This window comes from Pteropus alecto, unplaced genomic scaffold, assembly GCF_000325575.1.
Source record: "Pteropus alecto unplaced genomic scaffold, ASM32557v1 scaffold10, whole genome shotgun sequence".
Lineage (NCBI taxonomy): Eukaryota > Metazoa > Chordata > Mammalia > Chiroptera > Pteropodidae > Pteropus > Pteropus alecto.
In genome coordinates, this window is record NW_006431210.1 from 5,355,660 (window position 1) to 5,374,100 (window position 18,441).

General features: G+C 40.5%; 1 protein-coding gene across 3 annotated transcripts in view; it reads left to right on the forward strand.

Moving 5' to 3' along the window:
* Positions 1-18,441, forward strand: part of TGFBR2 (transforming growth factor beta receptor 2) — an 82,423-nt gene that overhangs the window by 19,556 nt on the left and 44,426 nt on the right. For 2 of the 3 annotated variants that reach the window (XM_025039172.1, XM_006905716.3), the window contains exon 2: positions 14,925-15,093. In XM_025039172.1, coding sequence (XP_024894940.1) covers positions 14,936-15,093 — 158 coding nt within the window. In that variant the 5' untranslated portion in view covers positions 14,925-14,935. Of the gene's footprint in view, positions 1-14,924; positions 15,094-18,441 lie in introns of those variants that run through there. The other variant, XM_025039177.1, reaches the window with a different exon arrangement.

The following is an 18,441-nucleotide window of genomic DNA, read 5'->3' on the forward strand; positions in this document are numbered from 1 at the left end:
CAAATGTATTTGAAAGATGGAGGAGTATGTAAGTGCCATGCTTGCATCTTCTCTCGACCACAACAAAATTACAACTAAACTATAAAAAAATCAGCCATCGTTGAGCACTGCCTAAAGACTAGATGAACAGAAGTCCTATAATAGGTTATAGAGAAGAAGCCCCATCAAGACAAGTAGGAGGGGTGGAGACCTAAACAGGGCTAACCCCACATTCAACAGCAGCAATTAAAAATCGGGAGAAATATCTGGGCTAAGGAAGACCCCCCCGAGGAGCAAAGCGTCCCAACCCCACACCAGGCTCCCTACCCCAGGATTCCAGTGCCAGGAAGAGAAGTCTCCACAACTTCTGGCCATCAAAACCAGCAAAGATTATGGCTGAGTTGAGCTTTGTTGTAGGTAGCCCGCCAGGCCTTTTTTTTTTTTTTTTTTTTTTTTATCATTTGTGTTTTTAGTTTTAATCGTAAAGGGCTGTAAAAATAGTATTGTCTTGTGGGAGAAAAATCTGCTTAAAGTCCATGCACATGGAGTGCTAGGGACTATAAACCATTCAGACTCCTGGAAATACTGGGTAAAGAGAAGTTTAAGAGGCAGGTAAGTCTCCAAAGAGAAAGTCACCCTAGAGGAATGCTTTTAATTAATAGAGCTTCCTTCACAGGAGTCCAGTGGAAGTGGCTTCCCTGAGGCCATTGGGATTTTCCCTTGTGAATAAATTTTACCCCCATGATCACTTGTGCGCTAGGCTCTTCTAGGAACTCCCCCTTATTTGGCATGCTGTGACTTAAACTCTCCAAAAAACCTTGACAAAAAAAAGGCCAGCATTTTTTATAAAATGTTAATTTCTTGCTGTAAGCTTATGTGGGCTTTGACTAGAAACGGAATCTCTGCTTCAGCTCTGTGTTATGTTTCAGTCATTGAAATGGGGCTTAATAAGAATTACTTAATACCTTAGGAGTCAGATGAGCCCTACTTAAAAAAAAAAAAACAACAACTGTCTTTTATCTCTGGCACAGGGATTTACATTTTGAGAGGTCGTGCCAGCTGACTTGAGACCTCACAGGTTTCAGCTTGTTGCCAACAAGTCCGGTCCATTTTTCTCACTTCTGGAAACTCCTGCTTCTGCCACTCATGGCTTAAAGGTTTACCATGGAACTCTAGCCCTTGTCCCTAATTGCCCCTACCTAACGGAACGACTACAGACAGCCAATCATTTAATATAAAACACATTTCTTAAGAAATCAGGATGGAACTTTAATTACAAATGGCATCCAAACCAGTAGGCAGGTCTCTTCCCGGTGGGACTCCTTTTCTAGCTCTGCCTTCTTTCTCCTTTCCTGTCCTTGTAGTCTTCAACTTTAAGGCTCCCTGGAAGCTGAGGAACACTGGTCTTTTTAGATTTCTTGCAGTGTTGTCCAGAAGAACCGTCTGTGGTGATAAAAATCTATATCTATCCTCGTCATATGTGGCTGCTAAGCACTTGAAAATGGCGAGTGCAACTTGAAATTGAAACATGATTTTATTTAACTAAAGTTAAATGTAAAAATCCTTGTGTGCCCATGGCTACCATTTTGCACATTGACTATAAATATCCTCCATGTTTGGGTTCAACGTGACTTTTTTTTTTCCTAATGTTTTATTCCCTCTGTGAGCCTATCTTTATTCCTTGTCTAGACTGCAAATACACATTTTATATATGAGGAATTTATCATAAGGGTAGAAGAATTCTCTTGGAACTTAAGGGTGGGATATGAAACTTGGCTTCGGAGGATTTAGGGAAACGGAAAGCTGAAACAAGTATTTACTGAGTACGAACTCCCAGGTGCCAGCAATGTCCAAGTTCTGGAGTACAGCAGTGAAGTCAACAAAGTCTGTATAAACAAGTGAGCAAACAGGATTCTACTAATACGTCAGGGATGATAAATGCGGGGTGAGAGGCAGAGAGCGATGGTGAGCGTTTGTTATTTCAGAAAGGGTTGACACATCCCTATCTGAAGAAGGCAGATATCTGGGATAAGAACATTCTAGTTGGAGGAAACAGCAAGTTCAAATGCCCTAAGAACAGAGTGTGCTCATCATCTTTTCCTCTCTTCAGCACTCCTCCATGGTCTTTCATTTTTGCTTCTCTCTTTTTGCATTTATAGACAGACATTTTTACGTTGGACTCCGCTAGAAGTGGAGCCAGTCTGCAACCCACTGGTGTTAGACTAAGATAAATGAGAGACTGAAATATAGTCGAAATTACTTTCTCAGTCAGCTCTAGGGCCATGAAGCATCTTACACATCTTATCTCTCACGCCTAGGTATGTTTAACAAATAAGATTGCATGGGCGACAAACTGAAGGTGCAAAAGTTAGCTGGGTATCTGAGCTTGCATGAAAAGGCTTCTTAAGAACTAGAAAGTGTTGTTATCCTTTGACTTCGTAGTCAGAGGTAAATCTCTGGAAGTAAATGTTCTTTCAGTCTGCAAATGTGGCCATTTTTCATAGATGTTAGGAGCCCATCATATTCCAATACTATGTGAGAAGAATGCATTCCAAAGACTTTGAGTGTGGTTCTCATTTTCCATACTAAAATGGCTGCTAGAATCTATCTTAACTACCGCAGCCTGTTGACAATCAAATAATGTCATCATGTAAATGCTATCCTCTCTTCTCACCAACTTGACTAAGACTATTAGGGTTTGGAGGGAAAATGATTCTTCACTCACTGATGAGTAGTAACATCACAGAAAGGCAGCTACTTACCTCACGAGAGACCTTTATGCTGTTTACCACAAATAACATTAAGGTCGTGACAGCAATGAATAATGCCCAGGAAAGGCAAAGAGCAGCCTCACACTTTCTCATCCAACTGCACTGTGAGAAAACAAGCCAGATTGCCCAGTTTAGAGACAGATTCTCAGATTTTGTTTCAAATTTCCTGCCCTTTGTTGTCCTTTCTTGAAGCCTTAACAATGCTCAAAACTTGTTTCTTTTTATTTTACTTCCTCTGCTTGAAAAACATGAAGAGTGTATGTGTGTGGGGGTGGGGAAGTGGTTCAAAGTGTTTGGTGTTATCTCAGAAACCAAAGTGAATCTTAGGAGCCTTTTAGTCCTCTTATGCTAAGTAGCCAAGGGTAGTTTGGCTGCTACTAGTCAAATAAAAGCCTCCCCAATTTCTTTTAGAAGTGGATCACTATTTTTATATATCAGTGAATTTACTGGTTTCCACATTCATTTCCTGAAAGTTGACTATATTTGTTTTCCTCAATTTGCATTTGGGGAAAATCAGCCTTGAATAGATGATATAGTAGAATGAGATTCATTTTGAATTGTGGCTTTTAGTTCAGCCATGTGGCAGACCCTGGACTGAGATGATCATCCTGGAGCAAGACCAAATGACAGTCATTGCCCTCAGAAAGCTTACAGCCTGCTGTCTGCCAGCCTGGCAAATTACTTAAATTCTTTCCCCTTCTGTAAAATGGGAACAATAATACTAATCTTCTGTAACTATTTGTTAGACATAATCAAAGCTTCGATCAAGCAATAGGATGTTTTTACACAATCGTACCTATTATTATTATTATTATTATTATTATTACTACTCACCATTCAAGCTGAGCCCAGAGAATGAATTCAGAGTAAGCATGGACTGGAAACATTAGAAACATGATCAACGTTGTTGTTTTAAACTGTTCCAGTAAATGTCTCTGCTCTAAATCAGAATTTCCTCCACATCTCCCATAACTTTAGAGGAAATGCCTACAGCGGCTGAATGGAAAGTGATCCTTCCATAATTTTCCTTCCTTCTGACCTCGTGATGCGCAAATGACACGGCGTAGTTTTGTTTTTACAAGACTGATCAGCTGTCAGGTTCAGATTTAAGTCTGCAAAGGAGTGTTAAGGGAGACGTGGTACTTACACAGTATACTAAGAAGTTCCAAAGGTGGTTTCTCATTAGCAGGGGGAACAAACCAGAATGTAAAGACCCTGCTTGATAGTCCTGAAGCCATTTCTCTTACACGCCAAAGTACAGCGTCTCATTATATTTAACCAGGACTGCCAGGTCTAAGCTGGGATACATTTGAATTATTGAAGCTTTTTTGACTTTTGGGGGTTGAATTGTGAATATTTTTCAAAATGAAAGGGACCTTAAAAATCATCATGTTCAACCCAACTATCTGCTTCATCAGAGGACGAGCACAGGGAGTGCTGGAGTAATTGCCCAGGATCATGAAGCCAGCTCACAGTTGGTCTAGACTCTTCTCTACTGTGACTTGCTTGCACCCCCAGCACAGTGAATTCTCCTCCAGTAGAAATCGTATAGCAATATCACATGATTAATGTTTACATGAGCAAATGGCCTCAAGGAGAAGAGATTAAGAAATGTTGTTTCCCATATATCTGAATGACAGAGAACACTTCTTAAGTAGATACTTAAAAAGCTAGTAAAACTGTTGCTCATATTCTTCTCCGATTCTCTCATCAGCTGTGAATCAAAGTGTACTGGTTTCATTTCCTTGAGAAAGAAAGCCAAACCTAATTCTATCTCAACATTTTAGAATCCATAATCTTTAAAGCGCCTCCCCATCTCTGGATGTCAGTCTCAATAATTTTATTAGCATATTGCCAAATAACACATGAAAGTGTCTCAAAGCCAAAGTTGATCAGCTCTCGCCTGCTGAATGTTGTGCAGTCAGTAGAGAATTTGAAAATTGAACTTGATCCTAAACTAGTTATGAACAATATATCAAGACAGGATCATTTGGTTCTAGAAGAGTTGTTTAAAGATCCTCAGCACTCTTGGAGACTTTATTGTAACAATGATTGATTCCATTGTATCACTTTGAAAGCTTTGGAGCATAGTGGCAATAAAAAGTTACTACATTTCAATTTGTCTCTTCACTCAAATGTCCTGAAAGATTTTTTTTTAGAAGTCGTCAAACTGCTGCATTCTATTGATGAGTAGGAATAGACTGCCCAAACTCTTAATTAACTTGTCTTGCCTTGCCTGTAATTTTCTTCCCTGAGAGAGAGCATTGCAAGCGGTGTTACTTTTCTAACCAGAGAGTGCTTGTGTGGCACTTTTGATTGTCTAGACAATTTTCATATGTACTTCAAGCATGTTTTCTTTTCATCCTAACCCTAGAAAGTACCGTTTCATAGATCAGGAAATGGAGGTTCTGAGAAGTTACGTGGCTTCTCCTTGTCTCACAGCAAATATCTGGCAGAATCTGAATTCACTCTTAAGTCTGTGACCTTAAAATTCTCAGACTTTACCAAGCTGCCTTATTATATATATTTCCTAAAATAAGTGAAAGAATTGCAAAGAACCAAAGGTCTTTCCTAAGAAATTTACCGCATACTCCCCACAACTCTTGCAAGCCACTAAACCTCTCTGCTCATAAGCCTTTGCAATACGACTATTTTATTGTTAGCATCAGGAAGAATGAGGGGCTACATGTGACCTGTGGCTTTGTCTCTCATTAGCTGCCTTTTCATTGATCTTGGATATGTTATTTCACTTTTTTTGACTCTTAATTCCCCACCTGCAAAATGTTGATAACAAAATTACACAGTTGTTGAGATGAGTGAGTGAAATAATTATCACACTTAGTACTGGACTAGGCTTTGGGTCTACATTCAATAAATGGTGATAATAGGAATTATTGTTATTATTATTATTATTATTATTATGATCCCACTCAGATCTGATTTTTAAAGTAGAAAACTGTCTTTTTCCTTGACTTGAAATGTGAATATTCCCATTAGAGAATCAAATGAATATTTAAAAATACCATATTACAAAGTTAAATCATGAATTTTTACATTTTAGTTAAACCTCTAATATTGGAGGAAACAATTGAATGGACATGTTAAATAATCATTAATGGTAAAATTCAGATGGCCACAGGGGCCAAGCAGGAAGTAGGGGACTCCAAGGAGTGGCAGGGAGCAGGCCAACTTGAGTATGCTTGCACGAACGGCTTAACGGGCCACCAACCCTCACCACCAGCTGACTGTTGTCCCAGGATGATGGCTCACTATTACCAAATCTTTTTATTTTCTTAAGTGGAGTTGAAAATCCAGCTTTTCATGTAAAATATCCTAATATTAACACTTGATTTGCATTTTAAGTAGAATTTGGGGCTGTACCTGTCTCTCACACACCTGCGTAGCAATCTCTGCTTTATCATCTCAGCCTGGTCTACTCCTGAGTTACTTGGTGGTCACAAAACAAGTGTCTTAAACCTCTCCCTTTAAAGGAGCCCTTCCCCCGGCCAGTGCAATCATGTTTCCATCCCTTTTCCGGAGCTTGCATATGGGAATCATCTGCTTTGACTGATATTTTCACATAGTAAAACTGTAATTGAAAACCTTGCAGGCACTGGACATGCACTGGGACACTGGGGCACGTTTGAAAGTTGGGGTGGGAGGGACTTCCACAAGTGAAAAGCCTGATCTCACAGGAAATTGATACTCAGACCAAATTCCTCGCTGAGCTGAAGCAAATGGCTCATCTCAGTTGCCTATTTTTATGATTCTCTAGTAGCTGCTATTTTTTTAAAAAAATTTCTTCTTACCAGATTTTGTATTTGTTTTTGCATTTTGCAGTAAGTTGCCTCAGCACTTTGAGATAAAGTACTGTTTCAATCCTAAATGAATAACATGATTTTTAAAAAGTTGGCTTCATGTAGACCTTTTTCATTTTTAGTTCTTTTGATAAAAACCATTTTTGTATATGTTTTTTTACTCCCTACAAGAAGTAAGCACATTGAGAAAAAAGGACTGTGTCTTACACGGTCCAACCCTTCCACAAGGTTTTAATATGAAGGAGTTTAATGCATATTTATTTATGTTGGCTAATTTTTCTGCTAAGTCACAAATTATTTTTGTAGAATTATAATGTTATAAAACTCCATAAATCGTGTGTTCATTATCTTGTCTCTCTCTGACTGTGCTATTTACCAGTGTTGTTTTGACTGTCACCAAGAGAGTTAATCATCTTTTATTTTCAGTAATCTCTGGGATATTTTCCTTGTTGCTACATACAGCACATCATCCAAGTTATATCAACTGAGGGAGAATTATTTTCTTAGTTACTATTACTTTCTATAAAATACCAACATGAAAGCATTTTCCAGCAGCAGAATAAAGTTATTATTTTCACAGTCCATGAAATAGTGTCACGTTCTACTCCTTCACCTGATATACAATTTCATTTGCATCGATGCAGTTCAATTTTTTTCAGTTGGTTTCCTCTTGTCCTCTGCCCCAGCTCCTGCATGCTCCTGGTTTTTGGTTTATGGTAAGTTCCTACATTTGGGATATGCCAGCTAAATGCACTGTTAAAAACAGCCTTATCAATGGTAAACTAAAATTGCCAAATATGGGCGATGGTATTGGCCACAAACAGCTCGCCTCTGTCCAGCTTTCAGAGGTGTGTTTTATCCACTAGATCCCTATTAAAGATGAAGGAGGGTGATTGAGGAGTCTAAAAGGTTTTCGGCTTTTTGAAGATAACAAAAGTGCTGGGATTCTGAAATACTGCCACTGGCAACAACGTAGATATTTCCATCTGCAAGAGTCATTTTAAATATTTGGGTTTTGTCTCCTGCTATGTGACCTGATTCTGGGACATGTTAAAAAAAGAGAGAGAGAGAGAGAGAGAGAGAGTGAGAGAGAGAGAGGCAAACTCAGTAATTGTTGGGAGAAATCAAACTGCCTTTTATTCCTTAGTAATCCAAGAAATTCAGGAATAAGCAAGACATCAGTGTGCATATTTGGGAGTTATTTGGAGTTATTTTGGCTAGGAAGTTTTAAATAGAGAAGGATGCAATCGAAGCCCCAGCTCGGTTATTTTATGTTACTAGAAAAAAGCCAATTGCTTGTTCATTCAGCTCTAGCTTGTTTTATTCTATAGATGGCTTCTTTAAAATTTCCTTGTAAGTCAAATTTTTGAAATCCTGAAGGCACAGTCAAGTTTTTAATTTAAAGTATTTTATTGGATAATCCGTTTGAAACATCCTTTAATCCCTTAATTTACTTGTGAATACAAGATTATGTTTATGCAGTTTTTTTAAAAAAGCAATCCAGAGTGAACTATCAAACTCATGAGTCAAAAAGGCAACTGAACCCAAACCCTCAAAGCTAAATCTCCTCAGTGGAACAAGTCAGACCTGGAGGGAAATCACACACACACACACACATCAGTACATTCATAATTACCTAAATAATGGTCAATTTGGGCCAGATTTATTAAGCTCTACAACTCTCCGGATTCAGTGATTCATTTGCTAGTTCTTGACTTTAAGTTTTTAAATGAGGCATTGAATTTTTTCAGTTCATTTTTAGAATAGAATATTTTTTTATTATGAGACTAGGTGGACAAAGTCTGGGACTTTTTCTGTGCTTCCTCAATTCTGCTTGCCTGTTCCGAATCTGGTTCTAGCCAAGCCAGTCCTATGAACCGTGTATATACCCAGGACATCCATCCGTGTGCCTCTTAGCCTTTCCATCTGTGAAATGGAGGGATGCACATTTGTTGAATAATTCTCCCCTGATTTATATCATCTCCTGCTCTCAAGATACTTATAATTGCTTAGGGAATGAGGGTCCAAATATAATTTTAAAAATGAAAAGGAGTTGTTGCATTGTGTCAGTTTTCAATTATGCAATAGATGTTTAGAGAACGGAAATATTCTTAAAATATCTTGGACTTAATCACAAAGTGTGTGTTCGTTTGTTTATAGTAATTGGCCAAAGCATTTGATTATAATGCTTGGAGATCTTTCTTTCATGAGGAGTCACGGAGGGACACCTCCGAGGTTGCTTGACTTGCTTCTTTATTACAAGTGAGAGGACACATGTGACAGGCCAGTAGACTTGTCCCACCTGGTCTCAAAGGCCATGCGTGGGGTGTGTGTTGCCAGTATCACAGACCATGGCGGCCGCCTGCCAGATGGTTGCCTCAGTGTCTGATTCTGAAATGCCAACTGCAATTAAAAACCTTCTTTCAGAGAACAAATCTTTCTATTCTGGGCCCATATGGTGATCAGAGCCTCTGGACCTGTGTCTGTTTAAGAGGCCAGGCTTGACAGAAAAGCAGATGGAAAGAACTGTAAGATGAGACATGCCCGTAAAAAGTGAGGAATCCTACGGCAGGTCCTCGAATAACATTTTGTTCAAAGTCGTTTCTTTCTAATGTTGATGAGATGCTGTAGGAACTTAACTCTTGTTTATATTAATTAGCCTATGGTAAAACTGGTTTCGTTATATGTTATTTTGCTTAAAGTCAAGAAACCTATAGACAGATGACTTTAAGTAAGGGCTTAACTATATTCGATTTTGCTAAATCCAAAACAAGTGAAGAAAGGGAAATAAAGGCCAGTCAATGACTGGGTTCTATACAGCCTTTGTGCTCGCTGTGGACCAGCAACATTGGTATTACCTGGGAACGGTTCTCAGTTCCTGCCTATCCTGGGCAGTGTCACTTGGCTAGGCGCTAGTGCCCAGCCCTTTAATCAAATGCTATTCTAGGTGTTGCTGTGAAGGCACTTTGTAATGTGATTAATAATCACAGTTGACCTTAAGAAAAGAGTTTACCTTAGATAATGTCACGAAGCCTGATCTGATCAGTTGGAAAGCCTTCCAAGCAAAAAACTGAGGTTTCTTGGAGGAGAATTTCTGCCTGAAAACTACAGCACCAACTCTTGCCTGAGTTTCCAGCCCGCCAGCCTGCCCTATAAATTTCGGACCTGCCAGCTCCACAATTGCATGAACCAATGAGCTACCTCACACCTGTGGGTTAAACATATTCCCAAGGGATTTATATGCTTATTAACAAGTAAGAAAAGCACTGCTCTCAGGCATAGTGAGTTCTATTACTAATTGCCATGGATGATTCTATGAGATGCTGCACTTGGTTGTATCAATTTTAGTGGTCCTGCTATGAAATATATAATACCAAACAAGATATCCACAGGTGTTTGTGATATAGAAGACTTCTTAAGTGCCCACACCGCCCCCCCCCCAAACGTACTACACAACAACAGTAGATAGATGCATGAATTCAAAGATACATGGATGCATTTCTGGCAAACTGTTTAGAATTATTTGTGGAAACTTGAAATTTTACCTAATTGTTTAGCTGATAGTAGACACCATTCCAAAGATATGGGCTAAGAGTTCCTATCCCAGATTCCTAATATTTATCTGGAATAAGTCTAAACCTTATTAGGCTGCTCATCTCTGACCTCCAAAGACAGCAGGACTGTTCCAGAAACAGACACATTAAGCATTTATGTAATTCCTATTCTCAAGTCCTGGGACCTCTTTCTCTAGGCTGTGAGTTTGGGGAAAATATGTCCTAAAATGAGGAAGGCGTTAAGACCTAGACTGAAGGTTCGGATATATTACTCATGGGTTTGTTTGAAGAGAAGTGAAATGTGATGGGCCATGTGATACCATCATATGCTGAAAGCAGCTGCCCATGCTCACTTCCTATACTGAATGACTTCCTAATGGGGAGATGTTATTGGAACCTTTTTTTTTTGGAGGACATTATGAATTGCTAATTTGCCTAATATGGGTAGAAAATTTCCTAAAGATGGTCAGGTGTTCACAGAGGGTCTCATGTATTAAGGTAGTGTATTTTAATGTATGTTCATGTACATTAAAATACACTACCTTAATAGGAGAACATCTTAGCTAAAGAGACTTAGAGTAATTTAACAAGCTAATTTAGAAGTAATTTGAAGTTGGTCAGGGTTTGCGTAGGATTAATTTGGTTGTTTTCGTTGTGTTTTTTAGAGTAATAGCTCTGTCCCTGGCTATGCAAATGTGCAGTTACCCCTTGGTATCCTGGGAGGGGAGGGGGAGAATTCGTTCCAGGACTCCCTCCCTCTAATACCAAAATCCGAGGATGCTCAAGTCTCATATAAAATGGCATAGTATTGGCATAAAACCTACACACATCCTCCTGTTTTGCAATCCCCAACTTTCTTGGTACCAGGAACTGGTGCTTCTAGGAGAATCTAATGCCTGATGATCCGAGGTGGAGCTAAGGTGGAGATGCTAGCCTAGCACTTGGGTGGACCAGTACCTGTCTAAGGCCTGGGGGTTAAGGACTCCTGCTTTATATCATCTCTAATTATTTGTAATATCTAATACAATGTAGATGCTATGTACATAGTCATTATACTGTACCGTTTAGGGAATAATGACAAGAAAAAAAGTCTATATGTGTTCAGCGCAGATGCAGCCATAGTAGGCCTAACTACAGAGTACACGTCAGCAACATCACGTTTTTTTCCAAATATTTTCAATCTGAGATTGGTCGAATCCACAGATATGGAATCCGTGGATGCAGAGGGCCAACTCTATGCATTTATCTTACATCCCTTTGACTTCACAAACATTAGGTATTAAACGTAAGATGTTTGATAGGTAAGGTCAGGACAGCAACTTTCTTCCCTGTGGGTTGGAATGCATAGCTGCAATCATGCATACGATGGTGAGGGTGATCATCACCATTCCCTGCCCCCACTAGCCCTCCACCCCACTCTGATTAGCAGTGTGCTGCTTAGCATGTTATCACCCTCTAGGACTCTAAGGGAGGCCTAGGAGTCCTCAGCTGGGGCCTATGGACTTCCAGGAAATCTGTGAACCACTCCCAGGAAATGATGAGCAAAAGTTTGTGTGGATATCTCTCTACCCCTCACCCCAGAGTGAGTTCATAAAGCTTTTATCAAAATTAAGTGACCTCCAACAGAGGTTAGGAGTAGCTTTGCCTTCTACACTGAACTCTATCCCACCAACACACTTAGTCCCAAAGGAGAATACTGGCTTAAAGCAAAGGCTCGACATTTATCGACGGGCTGGAAGTGTTAGGGTGAGAGCCTCCTGACAACGACTAATAGTGAGTGGCTGGCCGGGGACGGGGCAGAAGTTGTAGTGCATATGCCTTGCATAAGGGCTTTCAAATAAAAAATAAAAAATAAAAAAGCTGATCGAGATAAAAAGTCTGCTCACCTTAGCAGGGGTAGCTTTTACTGTAAGAAAGAGAAAAATGAGGTCTCCTTGCTGAGTATCTACCAGGTGATGTTTGATAACTTACACACCTTAACTAGCACATGTAGGGGCTTAATATGTACAAATTCCCATTGTTCATTGTCCCCTGACCCCATATACCTGTATCTCCAAGTATGGAGTAAAGTTGGCTGTTTGTTTTTTTCCCAAAACATTCAATGGAGAGATCTTCTCTTTCTGGGCCTTACCATAAGGCACCATGAATTGCACACCTGCATATCTCCAGGGTCCCTGTTTGCACAGATTGCAATCTGAGTGGTGTCCCCTGAGCTGTACGACTTGGTGCCTCTTCTTTATATTCTCTCTCTCTCTCTCTCTCTCTCCTCTAGCTTTTATGGCCTGTAATTTTTCTTTTTCTTTTTTGTCTCTTTACTATTGATTGTGTTTTGCAGGCATCAAATCCAAATCCCTTATACTTGTCAACACATCTGTGGCTGCCAGTGCTACTTCCAGCACCAGTCACATCTGTTTTTATTTCTTCTGTCATTCCTAGCTCCTGTCACTTTTCACACTTTTCTTAGCTTTTGTTAGAAAAAGATTGGCTAGACCAGAAAAGGACTCCTTTTCTTCTGAGGTGTGAAAGTGCTAATCTTATAGCTTCAGGTGCATGTTTTTCACAAGGAAACTTCTTCCAGCTTTAATGGTGAGCTCCTCCGTCACTGTCACATAGTTTGTATATGTGTGTGGTGAGGGAAGGGTTTGTTGTTGTTTGCTGCTTTGTGCCCATCATGTTATTTTTCAGCTAATTCTAGGTCAGGGGTCTCAGTCTTGGTTGCTCACCAGAATCATCTGGGCAGCTTCTAAACTTCCTGATGCCAAGGTGACCTTCCAGAATAATTAAATCAGCATATCTGGGGTGGGACTGCTTCATTATTTTTTAAAGTTCCCTAGGCGATTGGATTCTAACATGCCCCAAAGTTGATAGCCACTAATCTAGGCTAAAATCCTAACATGCTAGAAGGCTGAATTCCAAGTTATGAAGGCTTGATTTTATATTAAAAACAACAAAGCTTTCTAACAAGCAAATAGATGTCTGTCTGAAACATAGTCTAAAAAATATAATCAAATAAACAAAACGTGGCCTAGCTTTTTTTCTTTCTCCATGTCTTATAGAGAATCCTAAGGATTAAATTAGTTGTTTCTCAAATGAATCCGAATCTAACCATTGTAGAAAAAAATATACATTCATTGTTGCGTTTGTCCCAAATTTAACGCAAGGTTCAGATCTGCCTATATTTTTAGCTAAGCATAGAGCTCTAGCTCTCAGAGACATTTTGAATTTCAAAATAGCTTGTTACCTAAAAATACACTTCCTGAAATGAACTTGAGGCCTGAGAGGGATGAATGGGTTTATTTTTTTTTTCTATTTTAATGTTACCACAAGAAAGCAAATCTTGAATTTATATATGTTTATATTTTTAGAGACCCAGGAAACAGGTGCTCTGCCTAAGCAACAAAGAGGGTTACATGGCATAGTATCAAGGACAGAAATCTGAAATTCACAGACAAGGAGAAGTGACTGTGGGAGGGCGTCGAAACTGTTCCTCTGGCTTCAGGCAGGAGCATACTTAACTCCAGGAGGATGTGAGGAGGCTGTGCTCAGGCCTGTCCAAGCACCATCCCTGGGGGACACACATACTTCCCAACTTCCTAACGGCCAAGGACGACTCTAGTGCCACATGTGGTCTGGCTGCTTAATCTTTCTTAGCCTAGCGTGTATGTGTCTTTAAATTCATGTTTGTCGACCAAATGCCTTATAGCCTTGTCTCACTTGGCTCTCTAAATGCATGCCTATTGCCAATTATGGATCTCTTTGAAGAAAAAGACGGGGGCAAGGTTTATACCTTTTTTTATTGCCTTTTAGCATGCAGTATGTGCATTGCAAAGAACAGTCTGTCTTCAATATTGATGGATGTGAATGGATATTGCATTTATAATCACAGTTCCCCCCAACATAGGGGAAGAAGTCCTGTATCTTTTCCCACTTGGTATAAAGGGCCAAATGTGAAATTCGTATATTCATTCTTCTTTTGTACTCATCTCTTTACTCATTTATTCCACAAATATTTTGGATATCCTCTATGTGGCAGGCCCTCTTGTTGGCACTGGAGATACAGTACATAAACATGGCAAATAAGTCTCACAGAGCTCACATTTTGGTAGATAGATTATAAGCAAGTTAAGTGATCAAGTTGGTTTGTGCAGAAGAGTGTCCTGTCGTAGTTACCTCTGGGCTGCTTTGGGATGAAGGGCTGACATGTAACCAAACACCAGAAAGGGACAAGAAGCCAGACAAAGAGAATAGTAAAGGAAAGGCCTGAGGGATGAAGGAACTTAGCTTCCTCCAGGAAAAGCCCATGTGTAAAGAGTAAATCAGAGGGGGAGCAGGTGACAGACCTTTGAGGTGGAACTCGGCCTTTTCTCACCTGCAGGACTCTAGTGCCTCGTTCTGTGCTGCCAAATCAGCTGATTTCTCTCAAGGCAACAGAATTCAGAGCCAGTCCCTTGTAATGAAGGCCCTATAGCTCTTTAGGGTATAGGTCCGGAAGAAGATGGCCAAGTCCTGCCTTACCTGTAGTATCTCCTCTTAGTTGGCCAACTCCCTTTTGCACTTCACAACTCTGTTCCCTTGTGACCTCTCTGTCCACCTGAAATCACTGACAAAAGCAAGAAGTTTCTCAAACTTCCCCCCACCTGCAATGGCTTTCATTACAAATTGCATGTCATCTGATGTGAAAGCATTATTTTGCCTTTCTCCGTATTCATTCTTATGACATCAAGTTCATTTGAAATTCAGGAATTCATCGGCAGGCTGCCAAGCAGTTAGATAATCATTGAATGTTTCTTTTCTCTCCACAGTTAATAATGACATGATGGTCAATGACAGCAATGGTGCTGTCAAATTTCCACAGTTGTGTAAATTTTGTGATGTAAGATCTTCCACCTGTGACAACCAGAAACTCTGCAAGAGCAACTGCAGTATCACGTCCATCTGTGAAAAGCCACACGAAGTCTGTGTGGCCGTCTGGTAAGGTTGCCTTTTAAAAAAAGCTTTCTTACCCCTTTATATGACTAATGCATGCTTGTGGCACAAAGAGTCCATGTGTCTCCACGCCCTAGGCCTAAACACCATCCCATTTGTCTTTCTCTCAGACCATCTCCCTTTTAATTATTGAATGTAGTTTCCAGAGATATTTTGTGCATTTTCAAATACGTACACACACGTGTATCTACATGTGTCAACTTATATGTGTGAGATCGTACATAAAATAACCTTTAATATTTGTAATAAATCTGGAGACTGTTCTTTGTATGAAGGAGAGGAACATGACACTTACTAGTCATTTAGTGACATCCCCTCAGTCCCCCCCACCCCCATAGTGACACCGGAGCTTTGTTCTTCTGAGGCAATCTCGGTCTCATTTTGTGGAAGGAGAGGGGATGAAAGTTGGGTTGTTGGAAGAGAAAGGGGCTTGTCAAAAAAAAAGGAAGCTATTCACGGAACCAGAAAACAACCTTTTCCTTAGAAGCTCTGGCCATATCACTCACACCAGCACTGGGTGACATATTACATCTTTCTCTTGGATCTGAGCTACATATTTCTCTTAGATCAGATGCTCTCCATCCCTTCTCTCTTTCTCTCTCTCTCTCTTTCGCTCACTCGCTGTCTCTTCCCACTCCTCCATACATAGTAGGTGCTCATAAATCATTTGATCATTATAGTTACAAATTGGGAGTATAAAAAGAAATAAAAGAAAAAAAGAGATGAAAAGACTTCCCATTTTACAAAAATGTATGAATTCATTATTTAAATAAAACAATTTGTAGACTCATTCTGATGTTTTGAATTTATCAGCTTTTTTTTTTTTTTTTAAATAACTTACGTGTCTCCTGGCCAGTTACAAATGAGACTGTAAAGCCCCAAATCTTCTCCCCGTTCTTGGGAATGAGTCTTTTGGACTTTCTCCAGACCACTTATCATTAGCCTTGATGATAGATCTGAAAACCTTGCAAATTTCTGTACATACCAGGGGATGAACTAGTTTCTTAAGAACTGAAGGAATGTTAACAGCAAAGACCTGTCATGACAGCTTGCCGTGTACCTGCCAACTTCATTCATGTCCAGTTCTGAGCAAATGCCTTTGAAAAAGGGATTTTGACAGAGATCGTGTTCAGAAGAAAGGGACCGGTGTGATTAGAGGTTTATAAAGTGTGCTGTCTAAGGGATGACTGAGGCAATTAACATGGTTTGAGTAAAGGGAGGACATGGCTCCTCCTGAGAGATATTGAAGGGCTCTCAGGTGGAAAATGTAATAAACTTTTTCTGTGTAACTCTGAAATGCAGAAGGACAGCCCATAACAAGGGGATAGAGTTGTGCTTGGTACAAGTTTAAATATTTTCACAATCGTGGTTTCCTAACAGCAGAACAGACTTCCTTGTCTGGAAGTCAAAGGTCAGAAGAGGCTGAATGACTGGCAAGTCTAGTGCAGGAAAGACTGAGACATCGGCCGGACGACCTCAAGCTTCCGTCTTTACTCCTCTTCTCCACTGATCGTCTTTACTTAAATATCCACCGTGGTGCTAGCTTACTTCTGCTAACGAAAAAAGCCTCTTTTAATGAAGATATTTTTCCCTGACTCACAGCGCAAATCCAAATGATTGATTGTGAATCAAGTCTCTGGAACAGAGGCTTTGCTTGTCTCAGAAAATTTGAACACGTGGCGGAGAGGAAGCCTCTCTCTCTCCCCTGTCCAGCCAGAAAGAGTAAATACAGCAAACGTTATTTTTACCTGTCTTGGCAAAGATGAATACTCCTGTGGAGTGGGAGTGATAAGGAGAAAGGGACATGAAGTGGATGCTCTGCTACACCTCCCCAACCCCCTAAAGCACTGAGGTGCTCACCCTTTGTTCCTGGAGCACTAGCTGCTGAGGGATCACCCCCAGTCCCTCCCTCCAGGGAGGTCCCCTCCACTGAGAAGAACTGCTTCATCCTGAGCAGCCAGCATCCTATGACTGATTGATGCAGGGGTCCAACGGCCTGGCCACTTTGCCTCAGTTTGAGACAGTCCTGGCAGCCCACCCGGGTTTACAGCTCCTGAGGGATCAGCCGAGTCCTTTCTTGCAAGCTGCACAGTAGTTCAACTCCTCCTCTGTGCGGTACCGCTCCTTTCCGTCCCTTACAGATGACTCTCCAGAAACCTCCTGCACAGAAATCCCACAGCCTCAATATCTGGTTCCAGGGAACCCAGACTAAGAAACAAGGCTATTTTGGAAACATCCAGACGTGGAAACTGAAAGGCTCTGCCATGGTAGTGCGTTCCAATGCCTTATCAGTTTTAGTGTTCTATTCATTCATTCATTCATTCATTCATTTAAATAATGTCAGTTGTGTACCCATTCCATGTAAAATGGTCAGGTTCTTTCCAAGGATAGAAATATTTTGGAACCAAAATTAATTTCATGGCTGTGGTTCTTTTTTTCCATGGCTGTTGACAAATTCTTCATCTTCCCTGGCTCAGAGCAAATGTTGCAGGACAAAGGAGCTTCAACAAATGTATGGCTTCATTGTGTTTTCTCTCCCTATGCTCTGCTGTATCCAAAGATATTTTGCAAAATGAGCCGTGCTGTCAGGGAGAACACTGTTACAGGAGTGAGTGGAGAAAACAGTTAAAGACTTTACCCAGACTCGAGTATTATAATTGAGTTTCCTCTCTGCGGTTTCAGTTCTCGAAGCAGCTAGGAGGTGGAAAGAGCTGCGCAGTCCTTACAGAGCAGCTGTACTGCACGGCTCGCAATTCCTTCCTTGTTCCATTCCTTGGTCCCTCGAAGCTTCACAAGAAAGGGATACCCTGCTTTACCCTGGGAGCATAGAGGGCTCAGCATGCCTTCTTTTTGTTATCGAAACCAAAAAATAACTCTACACACACACACACACATACACACGCACACACACCCCTGTTGGTTGGGAGGAGAGAGATGCTCTTGTTTTATGGCCACGATTTTTGCCAAGACTTCTAGTAGCTTTGGGGTTAAGGACGGGTAGATTTTTATATACAGCATTTGTTGTGCGGTCATGCCAAGTTCCATTTAGTTCCTTGCTAGCCACCCTAGAGTAAGGATTCCAACTGTTACTCCTCCTTTAACCTCCTTAGCAAGGCCTTGTTCCTCTTGCTCCTGCTGGAGCGTAACGTTTTTCACAAAGTGACACAAGTGTCTTCTCCATTAGACCCTCTGGCTGCATGGATGCCATAAACATGACTCTGTTCCTGGTTGAGCTGTTCCATCCTCACCTTCTTTCTTACTCTTCTCATCCCCTTGCTGAGATACCATCCTTTAGTGTCCTTGAGCTCAGCACTGAGGGTTGGGATTGGTCAA